The 13,668-nt window shown below is 48.9% G+C and overlaps 2 protein-coding genes across 7 annotated transcripts; one reads left to right on the top strand and one right to left on the bottom strand.

Annotated features, from left to right (window-relative positions):
- The first annotated feature begins 426 nt into the window (after positions 1-426).
- JOSD1 (Josephin domain containing 1) lies at positions 427-12,237 on the top strand. 6 transcript variants are annotated; one of them, XM_074539395.1, is made up of 5 exons: positions 427-639; positions 1,348-2,153; positions 7,352-7,480; positions 7,590-7,784; positions 9,018-12,237. In XM_074539395.1, exons 2-5 carry the CDS (start codon positions 1,969-1,971, stop codon positions 9,115-9,117), a joined length of 609 nt encoding a protein of 202 aa, XP_074395496.1. In that variant the 5' UTR covers positions 427-639; positions 1,348-1,968; the 3' UTR covers positions 9,118-12,237. The 6 variants fall into 6 exon arrangements, with proteins under 6 accessions (XP_074395496.1, XP_005488685.1, XP_074395492.1 ...); XM_005488628.4 differs by lacking the exon at positions 427-639 and adding an exon at positions 822-962; XM_074539391.1 differs by lacking the exon at positions 427-639 and adding an exon at positions 884-1,052.
- TOMM22 (translocase of outer mitochondrial membrane 22) lies at positions 11,669-13,596 on the bottom strand. The gene is made up of 4 exons (XM_005488630.4): positions 13,435-13,596; positions 13,216-13,334; positions 12,800-12,917; positions 11,669-12,396 (listed from the first exon to the last, which is right to left on the bottom strand). Exons 1-4 carry the CDS (start codon positions 13,543-13,545, stop codon positions 12,322-12,324), a joined length of 423 nt encoding a protein of 140 aa, XP_005488687.1. The 5' UTR covers positions 13,546-13,596; the 3' UTR covers positions 11,669-12,321.
- Positions 13,597-13,668: the final 72 nt, after the last annotated feature.

Below are 13,668 nucleotides of genomic sequence, written 5' to 3'. Positions count from 1 at the left end.
CCCGCCAAGGCGGCGCCCGCCAATCACCGGCGGCGCAGCGGCTAAATTTGCATGTTGCCATGACGACAGTGGGTGGAGTAGTGGTTATTCATGAGGAGAGGCCACGCCCCCTTCAAGCGCGCGAAGCCAATGGGAGACGCACTGCCAGCTCGGCTTGTTTTCTACACATACACACACACAACAGAGCCCTCTCTACGTGTCCGGGGTCGGCTGTCCAATAGGAGACCTGGGCTTCCTGACAAAAAACCTCAGCAGCCAATCGAATAAGGGATCCCAAAGGCGTGGGTGGGACTAAGTTTCTGACAGAGCCCGCCCTGGTGGGAGGGCATTCTCTCAGGCTAGCCAATGAGAAAGAGGAGCTTTTTTAATTGATAGCTGTGTCAGCCAATGGAACAGGGTGGGAGTGCGCCTGGTGTTCCTGCAGTCCGCGGGACCGCCTGTCCCGGCGCGTAGTGCCGCCAGCTACCGGGGTTCGCAAGGGACCCCGCCGCCCCTACTGCCTCGGGCTCCCGACAGAAAACCCCTACGCCTGCTGGCGATGCGAGCCCACAGTGTTCAGACCGCCGGCGGGGGCCTCCGGGCAGGACGCCAGCGCCAAGGAGGAAACCCCTCTGGCTGAGGGGCTCTGCGGACGGGCAGGTGACCCCTGCAGAGCGGCGGGGAAAGCTGCCTGTCCTGCTCCTCCGCCTAGCTACACGCACGCTTGTGGCACCATCACCACAGGCGCCAACTTGTGGCACAGAACGAAGCCGGAGGGGATTTACGTTTGTTTATTCAGAGACTGCTTTCGTTTCTGTCCCGGCTCGTTCTGCCGCTGACGTCGAGGGGGCGGGGCCGACGTCGGCGCGTGCGGGGGGCGGGGGAGCGCGCGCGCGTGTGTGCGTGCGTGCGCGAGAGTGGCGCGAGCGGGACCTGGCGCGCGCGTGCGCCGGCGCGGGGCGGCCCCGGGGGCCGAGCGGGCGGTGAGGAGCCGTCGGCGGGACCCGACCGGCCTGGCCCGGCGGGACCCCTCCAACCCTCCCGAGGGCAAGGGCGGGCGCCTCGGCCCAGCGGCGAGTCCCGAAGGGCTGGGTGGGGGTTAGACGGGGGCCTCTCCTCAGCGCGGTGGGCTGCGGGGGTCGCAGGGCCTCGGCCGTGGGGAGCGGCTCCCGCCTGGGGTGCTGTTGCTGTTGTTGTTGTTGTTTTGGTGGTGGTGGTTGTGAGGGCGTAGGGCGGGGAGGGGCGGGGTGGAGAGGTGCGAGGCAGGCCGTGGGGCTGGTCCCGCCTGCCCTACCTTCGCTCCCCCGGGCTTGGGGCTGCCTCTGGTTCTCTGGTTGCTAACGGAGACTTGCCTTTGTCGGAGCGCAGGGTGACCTGTGAGGAGTCGCCTTCCCCGCAGCCTGGACTTGGGCTTCTCGTGGCCTAGCAAGAAGTGGTTTCCTTTCCCGAGCTGTTGGCATCTTCCTGCCGGGATTCAGTCGTTCCCAAAGGAATGGAGGAATGCAGCTGATAAGTGCTTAACCACCCTGTGCTCCTATAGGCAGTACCCGGTGCTGGCTTCATCTTCTTCCCTTTGGCACTTTGGGGTTGGGCCTCTCCTGTTACCTGGTCTGGGTACTTTTTTTAGTGGCACTGTAGACCAAAGGAGATGGAAGAAAAGGAACGATGTGATAAATTCCAGCTGGTACCTTGAGACTAAGGAGAATTATATATTTTGACATTTTAATTTTTTTTTTCTGTGGAGGGGAGGGAAATACTACATTTTATGGGGTATGGGAGGAGGGAGGTTGCAGATCTTCATGGGGTTTTTAAAACCAGCTGTCAGAGGCAATTACTGAGTAAACTGAAGCACAAGAGGAGGATTCGTAAGCTGGAAGCACCTCTAGCCCACAAAAGAAAGAGGCAGTGTGCTGCTGTTGTGACTGTGGGGGCAGAAACTTCAGCCTCCTTCATTTTTCACCACCTACTCCCCATCCACCCATCGAGAAAATGAGCTGTGTGCCATGGAAAGGTGACAAGACCAAATCGGAATCGCCAGAGCCATCCCAGCAGCCGCCACAGCACATTTACCATGAGAAGCAGCGCAGGGAGCTGTGTGCCCTCCATGCCCTCAACAATGTCTTCCAGGACAGCAACGCCTTCACCAGGGAAACCCTGCAGGAGATTTTCCAGAGGTAGGCTGCTCTCTGTACTGGCAGTAACCTCCCCTTGTCCTCAGCTGATTGGAGAGATTTTTGGGTGTTGTCTGGGGGGAAGTAGAAAGAAAAGGAGGGATTCAGACTGTGCCACTGCTTTGAACTGAATGTATCTTGGTTTTTTAACCCCAGCCTTTTTTTATTTTTTTGTCCCTCCATGCAGAAATTCTTTCTCGTTTTACTTGTTTCTTAACCTGTTCTGGCTGCCAGCTATGGGTCCAAGGGTTTTATTGTAGATGCTGTCATGGTTGGAGTGTTATCTTCCTCTCTACTCACCTTAATGCCTCTTCTATGTGTCTTCCATATTTTTGCCCCTCACTTGGGTAGCTAAGTTACCTAGATTTAGTAATGGATTTGGGGATTGCCTTGGGGGAATGAAGGCAGCAGAAATGGCTTACTGACTTAGTACTGCAACATTTGTAAGTTTTTTAGAAATTAGGAGTTTTGCCAAATGAGTGATTGTTATTCAAGAGGTTCAGTGAAGTTCTTCAAATATTATGGGCTTTTTTTTTCCATACAGCAAGATTCTCTGTACTCTCTCAAACTGGCTTTAATTTCAGTAGCTGGATGCCTGTTTCCTGTGGCATTGCTAAATGTTTCCCAGGAGCTTCAGATAATTAATAAAGTAGGTTTGAGTTTTACAGGGATGAATATAAATTATTAACGTGGCCTGTGCAATAGCTCATATTTTGCTCAGTGTTTATTTTATGGTGTTTTGATGCTTTATGGAAATTCTCCTGTGTGAACCTTTGTGAGTTCTGGTGACCCACTGCTGATGAATCTAAGTGATGATAAAGGAAATGATGGAAAGGGGCTCTCCTCTGGTAGTCAGCCTGCAGATGTTGTAAACATGGTGGAAGTTTTGGTTGAATACCTGTTCCCAGCAGCTGCCAGCACCCTCTGTTTGTGCCGAGCAGGAGATCCCACATCACGGCAGCACGTGCTGTGGCACGAGGCAGTCATGGTACCCTGTGCTGATGACAGGGAGCTGTGGCCCTGTTGCAGCTCCCCTGAAAACTGGCAGTTTTATGAAACTGTGCTTGACTCATCAAACTCATGCCTGTCTTTGGCAGAGGATGTGGTGAAGGACAATAACAAGTATCGGATTGAAATGCTATTTATTGCAGTGTTGCAGATAAAACTCCTGCTGGTGGAGTGGAGCTGCTCCATGGCAGGCTCAAGGCACTCTTTGTCCAGCATAAACACACTGTGGTTTTGTTCCAGAGCAGCAATTGTCAGAATCTTACTCACAGCTGGATTGCTCTTGGCCTGAAGCAAACAAAGGCAGTGCGTGTGGTAGAAGGAGTGTGATGATCTAATTAGTTGGCTTTCATTGCGTTTGGTGAGACAGAATTAGTGTGCAGCATGAAACCTCTCAGAAAAAGACTGGATATTAATCTTGCTGGACCTCTTTCCCTAGAAGGGAGAGTTTGTCTTTTATTCCAACCTGGAGTTGTTCCATCCTAATATTCAGATCAAGATACACAGCTTGATTCAGCCCCATGGTAGTATGGAAATACACATGGATATTCCTCTTGGAAATGGATGAGCTATAAGTTATACAAAAGAATTGCCACTGCCTTTCTGTTTCTCTTGGGTGGCTACTTGTGTGTAGCTCTTTGACTTGCCTTTAAGAAGTGTGAATTTAGTTGCCCTTTTTTTGTCACTTGTCTTTTCCTGTGTCTACTCACATTCTATGTATGGATAAAGGTAGGATGAATATTTTTAATAACCTGCAAAAATGTTGAGGTCTGATTTTTAAACCTGGTGTTGATAAGGTAACAAAATCACAAATAAACTTAAGCTCTCTGGCTTTTACCACATTCCTTGGAGAATGATTGAACCACTTTGCTTAATCATTAGCTTCCCTTTTGCTGCATCCTATTGTGTAAAGGCCAGGGTAGTCTGATGATTATCGTCTCAAGCATGTGCTGAAACTTGGTCTGGACACCCCTCTGATTGTGTAGCCTTTCCCTCTTCTTTCCTCTAAAACAAGAAATACATTTTTGATGTTCCTCTGGCTTTTGTTGCAGGAGTATGATTGCATGTTCCAAGTGTTGCATGGAGATACAAATTAATCTCTTCGCTTCACTGGAGTCTGCATATTGGGACCTGATTAGGAAAGACAACTGCAGGAATCTTGGAGCCCCTTGTGTTAAGACAACATGTTGATGAAAGTTTCTGATAGAAAGATCAGGAGGATTATTTACCTGGATTTTTGTCCAGCTTTGTCAGTCTTCCTCAGCTCAGTGGCTAGATAAAAAATACCAAAACAACAGTTTAATTCCTTTACTGGTCAGAATCCTTCGGCTGATGATTGTGGACCCTGCTTAGGAATGTGTGGGTCAAGATGTTGAGGTGGTTTTTGGGGCAAGTTTGCTCACACATGCCAGTTTCTTGTTGCCCATGCTGGTCACCTCATCACATTTCTGGGGCTCTGGAAGTTATGTGAAGGAACAAAGATAAATGTGTTCTTTCAGCTCTTGAATAAACTTGTCTGGAAAGGGGAGCCATGAGAGGGTGCTTCTGCAGCCCAAAGGGCTCTCTGGATTGTAAGGTTTTCTTTGCTTGTGGAGAGTTGGTAGGTTGAAGCAATGATCTTGAGGAATTAGGCATAGCCAAGTGATCTTGCTTTATAGAGATGCTGGAAGAGCTGTGACAAGCTGCAGGTTCTATCTCTGTGATTAGTAAAATACACCCTAAAATACACCCCATGGTGGATATTAACAGCTTCTCCTCTTAGCATGGTATTGTGGACTCCTCTCCCTTCTGTAGTGAGCATGCTTCCCAGACTGTTGTGCTGCAGACTGCTCCACTGCGGAAAAACTTCCAGCTGAAAACAAAACCAAAACAAAGGCTGCCTGTCTCCAGCCTCTCTAGCCTTGGTTGCTCTGAAACTCTCTACTCAGCCCACTGCTTTCTTGTCAAATGCCTTATGCTGTCAGGGTGTTGCTGAACACTGGGAAGTGACTTCTCCACAGCTGGATAAGTAAGAAAGCTGAGATGCTTCATTCAGCACGCTGGGTGCATGGGGATCGCTCCACCTAACGTGTGCACCCAGCAGAGTACCAGTCATACAACCAGAGCAGGTTATATGCATGAAACCAGGATATATGCACTGCATTTCTATTGCAAGTGCATTGTATTCCCTGAATACAGGCATGTATGTTAATTGTTTCCATGGATTTCTTTGGATATCAGTAGGGGTCTTTTCAGAATCTTTGGTGGTCATTTGGGAACATCCCATTCCCCAAATTTTCCATTTTGGTTCTGGATCTTCTAATAAATCTTTTCACCTTGAGACTATCTCAAGTATGTTGTCAGGTCACGATGCACTTCTCTTATCATTCTTTGCCCTGGCATTCTATCTTTGTTCTCAAAACTAAGACATCTGTTAGTACATCCCAGTGGCTGATATAGGTAAATAAGGAAGCACTAGCTGATACAGGACTGTTAGTCACAGATGTAGGGAGTTAACATAAAACCATATTAATCTCTGGAATTTGTAAAAGGTACTGTATGGTACAAAACTAAGTATTAGTCACAGATATGGGGATCAAACACTACTGTGCTAAAGTTAAAAATAATTTTCCACAATTTCCACCACTGCTGCATGGACACCTTTTTAAAGAAATATAATTTGTTGGGTTAGAAGGGCAGGAATGAAGAAGGGCTGAAGGATTCCAGTGATGAAATGTGCCTGCAGAATATTCAGTGTGGTAAAGGCTGAACGAAAATGTGCAGAAAACATTAATATTTTTGAGGATGCAGTTGACAGGAGGAGGAGGCAGGTAAAATACAGATGTTTGGATGATATGAAATCTGAACTTTGCACTAGCAGAATTAATAGAGTCCTTATCAATGGAAAGATCAACTCATCACAACAGAACTCATCTGAGGCTTGACTTTCTTTGGATTGGTGTTATGTGACGTTGTTGTTCTCTGCTCCCAGTTTCCCCTGTGCTTACTTTTCCTGCTGTCATCTTCATAATAGTACACCCTGTTGTTTTCCCTCCTTGCAAAATTTCTTAGGCAGAGGGGGGAAACCTAAAACCATAAAAGTGGCTAACAGGCTTTTTTGCCACATCTCCATGTTGTGTCTCACATCCATTATCTGAACTTGTGCAAAGGCTGTTCCATATTTTTGGCATGTAACCTCATAGCAGCCCACAGCTTCCTCACAAGAGGGGGTGGAGGGGCAGGCATTGGTCTCTCCTCTCTGGTGACCAGTAACAGGACCTGAAGGAATGGCATGAGGCACTGTCACAGGAGGTTTTGTTTGGATATTAGGAGAAGGTTCTTCACCCAGAGGGCAGTTGGGCACTGGAACAAGCTCCCCAGAGAAGGGGTCACAGCACCAAGCCTGACAGAAGTTAAAGAGGAGTTAGGACTGAATGAATGCTGTCAAGTACATGGTGTGATCCTTGGGGCTGTCCTGTCTGGGACCAGGAGTGGACTCCATGTGGATCCTTTCCAACTCAGGATATATTCTGCATTTGTATGAACGTGATGGACTCTGGTTCTGCATTTTTAGATGCTGTAGTAATGCAAGTGATGTCTAAGCAAACTTACAGGTTGAGGCTGAAGAGATTTGTTTGCATCAGGATTATCTGTTTAGTTACCTACAGCAACAGATATTTTTTTACCATCTAGTAACCACAACAGCTTTGGAAAGCTTCCAGCCCCAAGTATCTTCACAGCTTTGTGTCTGAATACTTCTTTCATTTTCAGTGGAGGAGGAGGAAGAACAACCTTTCCTGCAGCCAACCTCCCATGCCTCTTTTTCTCATCCAGTCTTCAGGACTGCTGTTGACTGTTGGACTCTTGAAATTGTAATAGCTGCTGTCCTGAATAGCAAACTGGCATTTACTCTGACTGTAAATTGAGGAAAAATCATAATTGAAGCATCCTTCAGAAGTACCAGTTCAGGGGGTCAGGATGAAAGAGCTTTGTGATTTCTTTTGCATCAAAGGCAGGATTTTTGGAGGCTTTGTACATCAGAGTTATTCTTAATGCATTACTTAGTTTCCTCAGCCCATTTGATGAGGGATAAGGGGGGCACGGAATAGTTTGTGTTTAAACACAAAACCCCTGGAAATGGACTTCAAGTGATATAGCAGGTTGTGGAATACAGGTTCAACAAACATCTGCTAAGCAATCTCCTCTTCTGTTTGCAGGCTGTCTCCCAACACCATGGTGACCCCCCACAAGAAGAGCATGCTGGGGAATGGGAACTATGATGTGAACGTGATTATGGCAGCACTTCAGACCAAAGGCTACGAGGCGGTTTGGTGGGATAAGCGCAGGTACTGAGAAGCTGTGTCATTCTGGAGGTGCTGCTCTTTGTAAAACTGACAAAGAGATTGAAGTGAAAGCACCAGAACATAATCTGGTTGATGTTGTGCACTCTTTCAGGGATGTTAATGCCATTGCCCTGTCTAACGTGATGGGCTTCATCATGAACTTGCCCTCCAGCCTTTGCTGGGGCCCCTTGAAGCTCCCCCTCAAGCGACAGCACTGGATCTGTGTCCGGGAGGTGGGAGGCACCTACTACAACCTCGACTCCAAGCTCAAGGTGCCCGAGTGGATTGGAGGTGAAAGTGAGCTCAGGTAGGATTTCCTCTAATCCGTCCCTGTTGGAGGTAAGAAGTCTGTCCTTAAACAGTTGGTGATTGAAACATGTATGGCTGACTTGCAATTGTAAACATTTGAGAGTAATAAGGTTCTTCTGCCTCCACTTGGATTTATGCCCCGTTTGTGTAAAGCCAGGGAAATGCTTTTGGCAGTGATGTCTCTATCAGCTCAGGAGAGCTTTACTTGGCCTCTTATGTGTCTGGCTCTGTCTGTGGAAAAGGTAGAGGCCTTCTCTGGTATTAGTGGGGGACATCTGCAACACGATGTGCTGTGCCCTGCTCCTTGCTCAAACATGACAGTATCAGCATTCTTTGCCTATTTAGTAACAATCTGCATGTCTGCAGCAAAAGGCTTTCCAGACTAAAAGTGCAGCCTTATCCCTGAGAGCAGTAAGAGCTGTTTGTTAGGAATCACTTTTCCTATGTAAGCATACACTGCCCTTCTGGCTTGGCTCCCCTTCCCTCTTCAATCTTAACACGAGAAGGTCATTGTAAATACTTTGTAAAATTTCACCTGCACTTGATTGCTGTTTAGCTTCCATTCCATCATGCCATAAATCCTACTAGCAGCTTTGCTTCCTTGACTAGTCTTGTTCTGAGATAGGGACTGGGGACTGCACATGTGCAGTGTTTGCAGAGCCAGCCGTGCCACTGAAGTTTTGGTAAATTTCTGGGGTAAAGTAAGTCTTGTGAAACTACTGTGCAGAGGTTCTGGTGGATTTTATCCTAGGTGTATCGTTCTTCAGCAATAAATTAGGGCTTTCCTTACTGGGAGTTTTGGAAATCTGGACCAAAAGATATTGGAGGAAAGGGGTTTTTTTCATATTTATTGGAAGTAATCCAAGTTTGGTATTAGAAAAAGCTTATGTGCAGAAAAGGGCTAAAAAAACATGTCAAATGACCAAGTGGTACACTGCTGCTAAGGACATCTGTGTGATGGGGTGTTCTTTTTTTAGAATAAAAAGATTTTGTTTTTCTCCCAGATTTGTTGGAATTATTTAAAGTTAAGGTAGGATTTTTGATCTTGAAAATATGAAGAAACTAAATTTGGTTTTAATTCTGTTTTTCTTCCCTTGGGAAATAATAAAGTAGCATCTATATAGACTTATATAGATGAACCTCTGTTGAGGTTAAGATAATATTTAATTGTTGTTGTAGATGATGAAGTTCTACATTCAGTAGCCCTTGTTTCTATTTCTCTTTATGATAGGAAATTTTTGAAACACCAGCTGAGAGGAAAGAACTGTGAACTCCTATTGGTGGTGCCAGAGGAGGTGGAAGCACATCAGACCTGGAGAGCTGACGTGTGACCTGGGCCAGCTCTGTTCTCCCACTACCGTTCTTCCCCTTTACCAAACTCCTGATGTCCTAAAACCTGGATAATGGGTGCCCCGACTCTCTACATCTGGAATTTCCTTTGTTAGGCTCTTCTCTTCCTTCCTTGGTGCAATAGGGCAATGGCAGAGGACATTGGGGTCGTGGGTGGGGAAGATCTGAGGGCAGAGCAGAGGAAACTGGAAGCCAATCACTTTAATTGCAAGGTGGATGAGTTGCAGTGCCCTCTGGCCAGCTGGGAGGCATCGCACTCTTGAAAAACTGGGCTGGGGAGAAAGAGTGCCTGAAAACCCTGGGCTTCCATTTCCCCATGTGGTTCAAGGCTGTGTGTGGTGGGACACTGCTCCCTCCAGGGCTTGTCAGGAAGGAGCAGGCACTGAGCACGCTGCCACCTTTTCACAGTTCTCTCCCTCCAAAACAAATTGTTGTGAATTCATTTGCAATTCCTAAGGGTCTCTCAGGACACTCAGAACACTAGGAATGGTACGGTGCTCAGCACGACCCTCTGTTTCTTAGGGCTGGTTTGTGCCAGGAATTAAGAAACAATAATAAAACCAGAGTCATCTTCCAAGAAATTCTTCGGGTAGCTAGAGGATTCTTCCCCAGGGTCTCCAAGGATTTATGTATGTGGTGAGTGGTTGTTTGGCAGTATGTGTCTGGCTAAGGTGACATGGAAACAGCAAGCACAGGATGACTGAGGAGTATCAAGTTTCTGGACTGGAGAGAAGCCACAGTCTGCTTGGGTTTCTTTGTGCTATGGTGGGGGTTTTTTTACAATTTTTTAACAGTTATTTTGGTTTTCTGCATGGTCACCCAGTAGTTTAGGGGCTCCTTGGAGAGAGGAATAAAGCTGAAGAGGTTTTCAAAGAAATTAATTCCCTTTTATTTTCCACTCTCCAGAAGTCCAGCCCACAGTCACAGATGTAATGTGAAATGAAAGAGGTCAAGTTATAAAATAAAAATGGGCTGAGGAGGGAAGCCTTTATAGCAGTCAGTTTTCCTCATTTATTGCTACCGTCTGCTGGTCTGGGAGCTGCAGAGGGTCCACCAGAACTTCCAGGCATTGGAGACACCCTGGCTTGGTAGTTGAACCAACCTCTCCTTTAGCATTGGCCAACAAACATTCCATTAATGGGTGAATTGCTTTTTTCTGCCTTCCATGGGGAAGAGAAACTAGACACAGAGACACTGAGGAATCTCCACCGGCTGTTTTCCAGTCACCCAGGAGAGCTGTAGCTCAGCCATGCCTTCTGTGGCAGGAGGAGGAAATGCTGAATCTGGAACTCCCTTGGTTGTGTTTAGCACCTCCTGGCTGAGCTGCTGCTTGCTTCCATCTTTACATGTCCTGGTTGAACAGCAACCTCTGGCACCTGATGGAGCTCGAAGGATCCTGTTCCATCATGCAGGAAACTCTCATTACTGATGTTTGAGCTGGTGAAAGGAGGGATTGTAATGACCTTTTCTCAGTTATTTTTCTCTTCAGAGCTCTGCAAATGCATGAGCAGGTGCTCGAACCTCAGAGACCACCAAAATGGCACCGTCCCAACAGAGAACAGAGGCCACATGACGACAGGACGATGGTGTTTGCTGAGCCCTGGACATCTGGCAAGCACTTCTGCAGTCCTTTGAGCACAGCCTCCCACAGTCAAGGGCAAATGGCTCTTACATTTTAAAAAGTCCTATTTCGTAACACATTCCAATGACCAATACCAGCTGGCAGAGTTTTTAAACACTTTCCAGGCAGGATGTTCAGCCTGCAGGCATTCTGCTCCTGACTTGAAGCCATTTCTTCAAGAGGGGAAAATATAAATCTCAACAGCAACATTTTCTATGCTGATTGAAGTTGCACTTTGGAGAAAAACCCTGTTTGCATGGAAACTGCAAGCCAATGGATCAGTGCACAATATGCAAAGATGTTTTAAAATACTTTGGGGCTGCTTTCCTCTCCTTGTATGTCAGCTGCTTTCCCGGGGGAGAAACAGTGTGATCCAGCTGCTCAGGTAAAGGGAAAGTGTGTGATCACATCCCTGTGGGAGGTGAGGCTGCTGTGCCCGGGGGTGGGTGAGCTGGTCCAGTCCCACTGCTCGGGAGCGGGGAAGCCCCTCTTTGTTTTCTTGCTTGTTTGGTTTTGTTAGAGCCTTGTCTTGGGTTTGTTTACAGAGATGTATTTTGTTTAACCAAATATTAAAAATGGAAAAAAAAAAATTCCATATAAATGTCCTATCACTTCTGTATGTTCAATTGAATTGTTCTGTAACAAAGTATGTAAAGGATAAATAAATTTTTTTTCTTTGGTTATAAAACCGCCATGTTTCTGTGCCTTAAGAACCTTGAACACTGGACACTGGTGCTGAGGTAGGATCACCTCCCAGAATTCCCTTAAGCCAAACATGGCTTCCCCACCCCTCTGAAGGTGACAAGGCCACATCTGTTCCTTCCACACTGCCAGGCTGTGCATGAAATGGAGAGATCCCTACCCAGAAATCCCCCAGCAGCTCTGAAAGAACTGAGCCTCCCTCAAGGACATCTATTAAAACCACACTGCTCAGGTTGGATTTATTTAATATTCCATACAAAAAAATACGCAGCTGATGTCTGTTCTACTTTATGAGGCAGAGAATCTGCGTGGATGTGATCGTCTCAAACCTGGCCTGCTGCTCCCTCAGTTCTCACACACACACAGCTGCAGTGAAAGTGTTTCTGCAGACGCATCTTCCCAAAGAGTATTTTCCATGGGGTATTGATTGCCACCGGCACCCCTCCTTCCTCTGCTGGGAAAGTCACACTTCCTGCCACCACTGTCCTTCAGCTCCAAATCAGGCAGGAAAGCACTTGTTGTGTCTGCCTGCTGCATTTCAAAGCCTGACCTGTGCCCCAGGGTGTTTTGTGGGGGCAAGAAGCTGGCAGAGGAGCTCCCCCGGTCCAAGTCTGTAACTGGTTATGGCATAGTGATTGAATAAAAGGAAATACTCATGATTTCTAAAGGAGAGGGGGATGCAGACAGGAGCCATCATCAGGTCCATAGGGGGGCTTCCCTCCCTCGTTATGAACAGGTCAATGTCCCAAAGGATAACCAAAAATAAAAAGAAAAAATGCCCTGGCCCAACAAATCAACAGTTCAATATATCATAATCGCAAGGTCTTCCCACTTGATATGAATCCAACTCAGCTTCCGCAAATTAGATTTTTCCAGACAACGGAGGCAGGGCCCCTGGCATTCCCCCTGAGAGCCCTGTGTTGGGTCCGAGGAGGATCTGGAAAGAAAACCATTCATTGAGGAGTTTCAAGGACACAAGATGTCTTGCCATGCTGTCCCCCCTCCCACAGGTATTGGTGGCACTTTGCAGCACCAGCCCCGTGCCTGCTGCAACAGCCAAGGTCAGTGCCCACCCACAGCCCCTACTGCAGCCCCTCACAGCAAATTTTAGCTAGTAAAAGCCAGGTTTGGCTTGCCAGGCATTGCCACCACTGGGAATCAGCAGGATTGTCCAATGAGAACACCCAGTCAGGGAATCTGGTGGGATGAGTGAGGCCACAGCATACAACAGAGCGCACCCTTCTGCCCCAGCACCCCCAGCACTGCTCCCAGCGGGAGGTGCAGGCACTCCCGGCCAACTCTGCAGGGCCGGGACAGACGGCTGAGCCTTCCTGCCTCACCTGTCGCTGCTGCAGCTGCTGCTGTTGCTCCATCTGCAGTTTTTCGGTTTCAAAGACGACAGGAAGAACCAGAATCATGAAGGAGGTGGTCCCAATCCACAGAGCTGCCCTAGAGAATCTATTAAGGATAAAGAACCCTAGGAATCAGTTCTTATTGGCACAATCCCGCTTTTCCCTTCCGTACCTCAAACATAAGCCTGCCTCCAAATTCAACCCCGAGCTCCGGGGTGTCCCCTTATCCCCGCCCTTCCCAAGCCGCCCATAAACAAAGCCCGTGATTCTGCCGCTCCCCGCAGGCCCCGCACTGCGCTACCAGCGCCCAAAGCCGCAACGAAGCCCGGTAGAGCCGCCCGCGCCCCCGCTCTGCCCGCCGGGCCCGCTCCGAGGGGCTCCGGCCCGGCCTGCCGCCCCCTCACCTGTACATCTTCTGCGCTACCGTCAGCGACAGGTCGAACGTAGCCCCGGCCGCCGACCGGACGCTCTCGGGGAACATCTCCGTGAGTCCCCACAGCCGCTCCGCCAGCGTCTCGTCCAGCTGCGGGCGGCACCAACCATGTCAGGCCCCGCCGCACGGCCCTGCGCGCCCCGCGGGGTCACCGCGCCCGCCCGGCCTTCCCCGCCGCCTGCCCCGATACCTCCTCGTCGTCCTCCTCCTCCTCGTCGAGCTCGTCCTCCAGCTCCTCGGCCTTGCCCGCGCCGCCCTTGGGCAGCAGCTCCTCCGGGGACAGGGACGCCGCGGCCGCCATCGCCACCAGACAGGACGGAAGGAGCGGCGGCCGGAGCGCCGCCGGAAGCGGGGCCGCCCTCCCGCCACCCAGCCCGGGCCGGGCAGCGGCCCCTGGCGGCCCGGAGGAGCAGCGGCCGCCCCC

The sequence above is a fragment of the Zonotrichia albicollis genome, chromosome 4 (genome assembly GCF_047830755.1).
Source record: "Zonotrichia albicollis isolate bZonAlb1 chromosome 4, bZonAlb1.hap1, whole genome shotgun sequence".
In the NCBI taxonomy this organism is placed as follows: Eukaryota; Metazoa; Chordata; class Aves; order Passeriformes; family Passerellidae; genus Zonotrichia; species Zonotrichia albicollis.
This window is presented reverse-complemented; position numbering and strand designations above follow the sequence as displayed.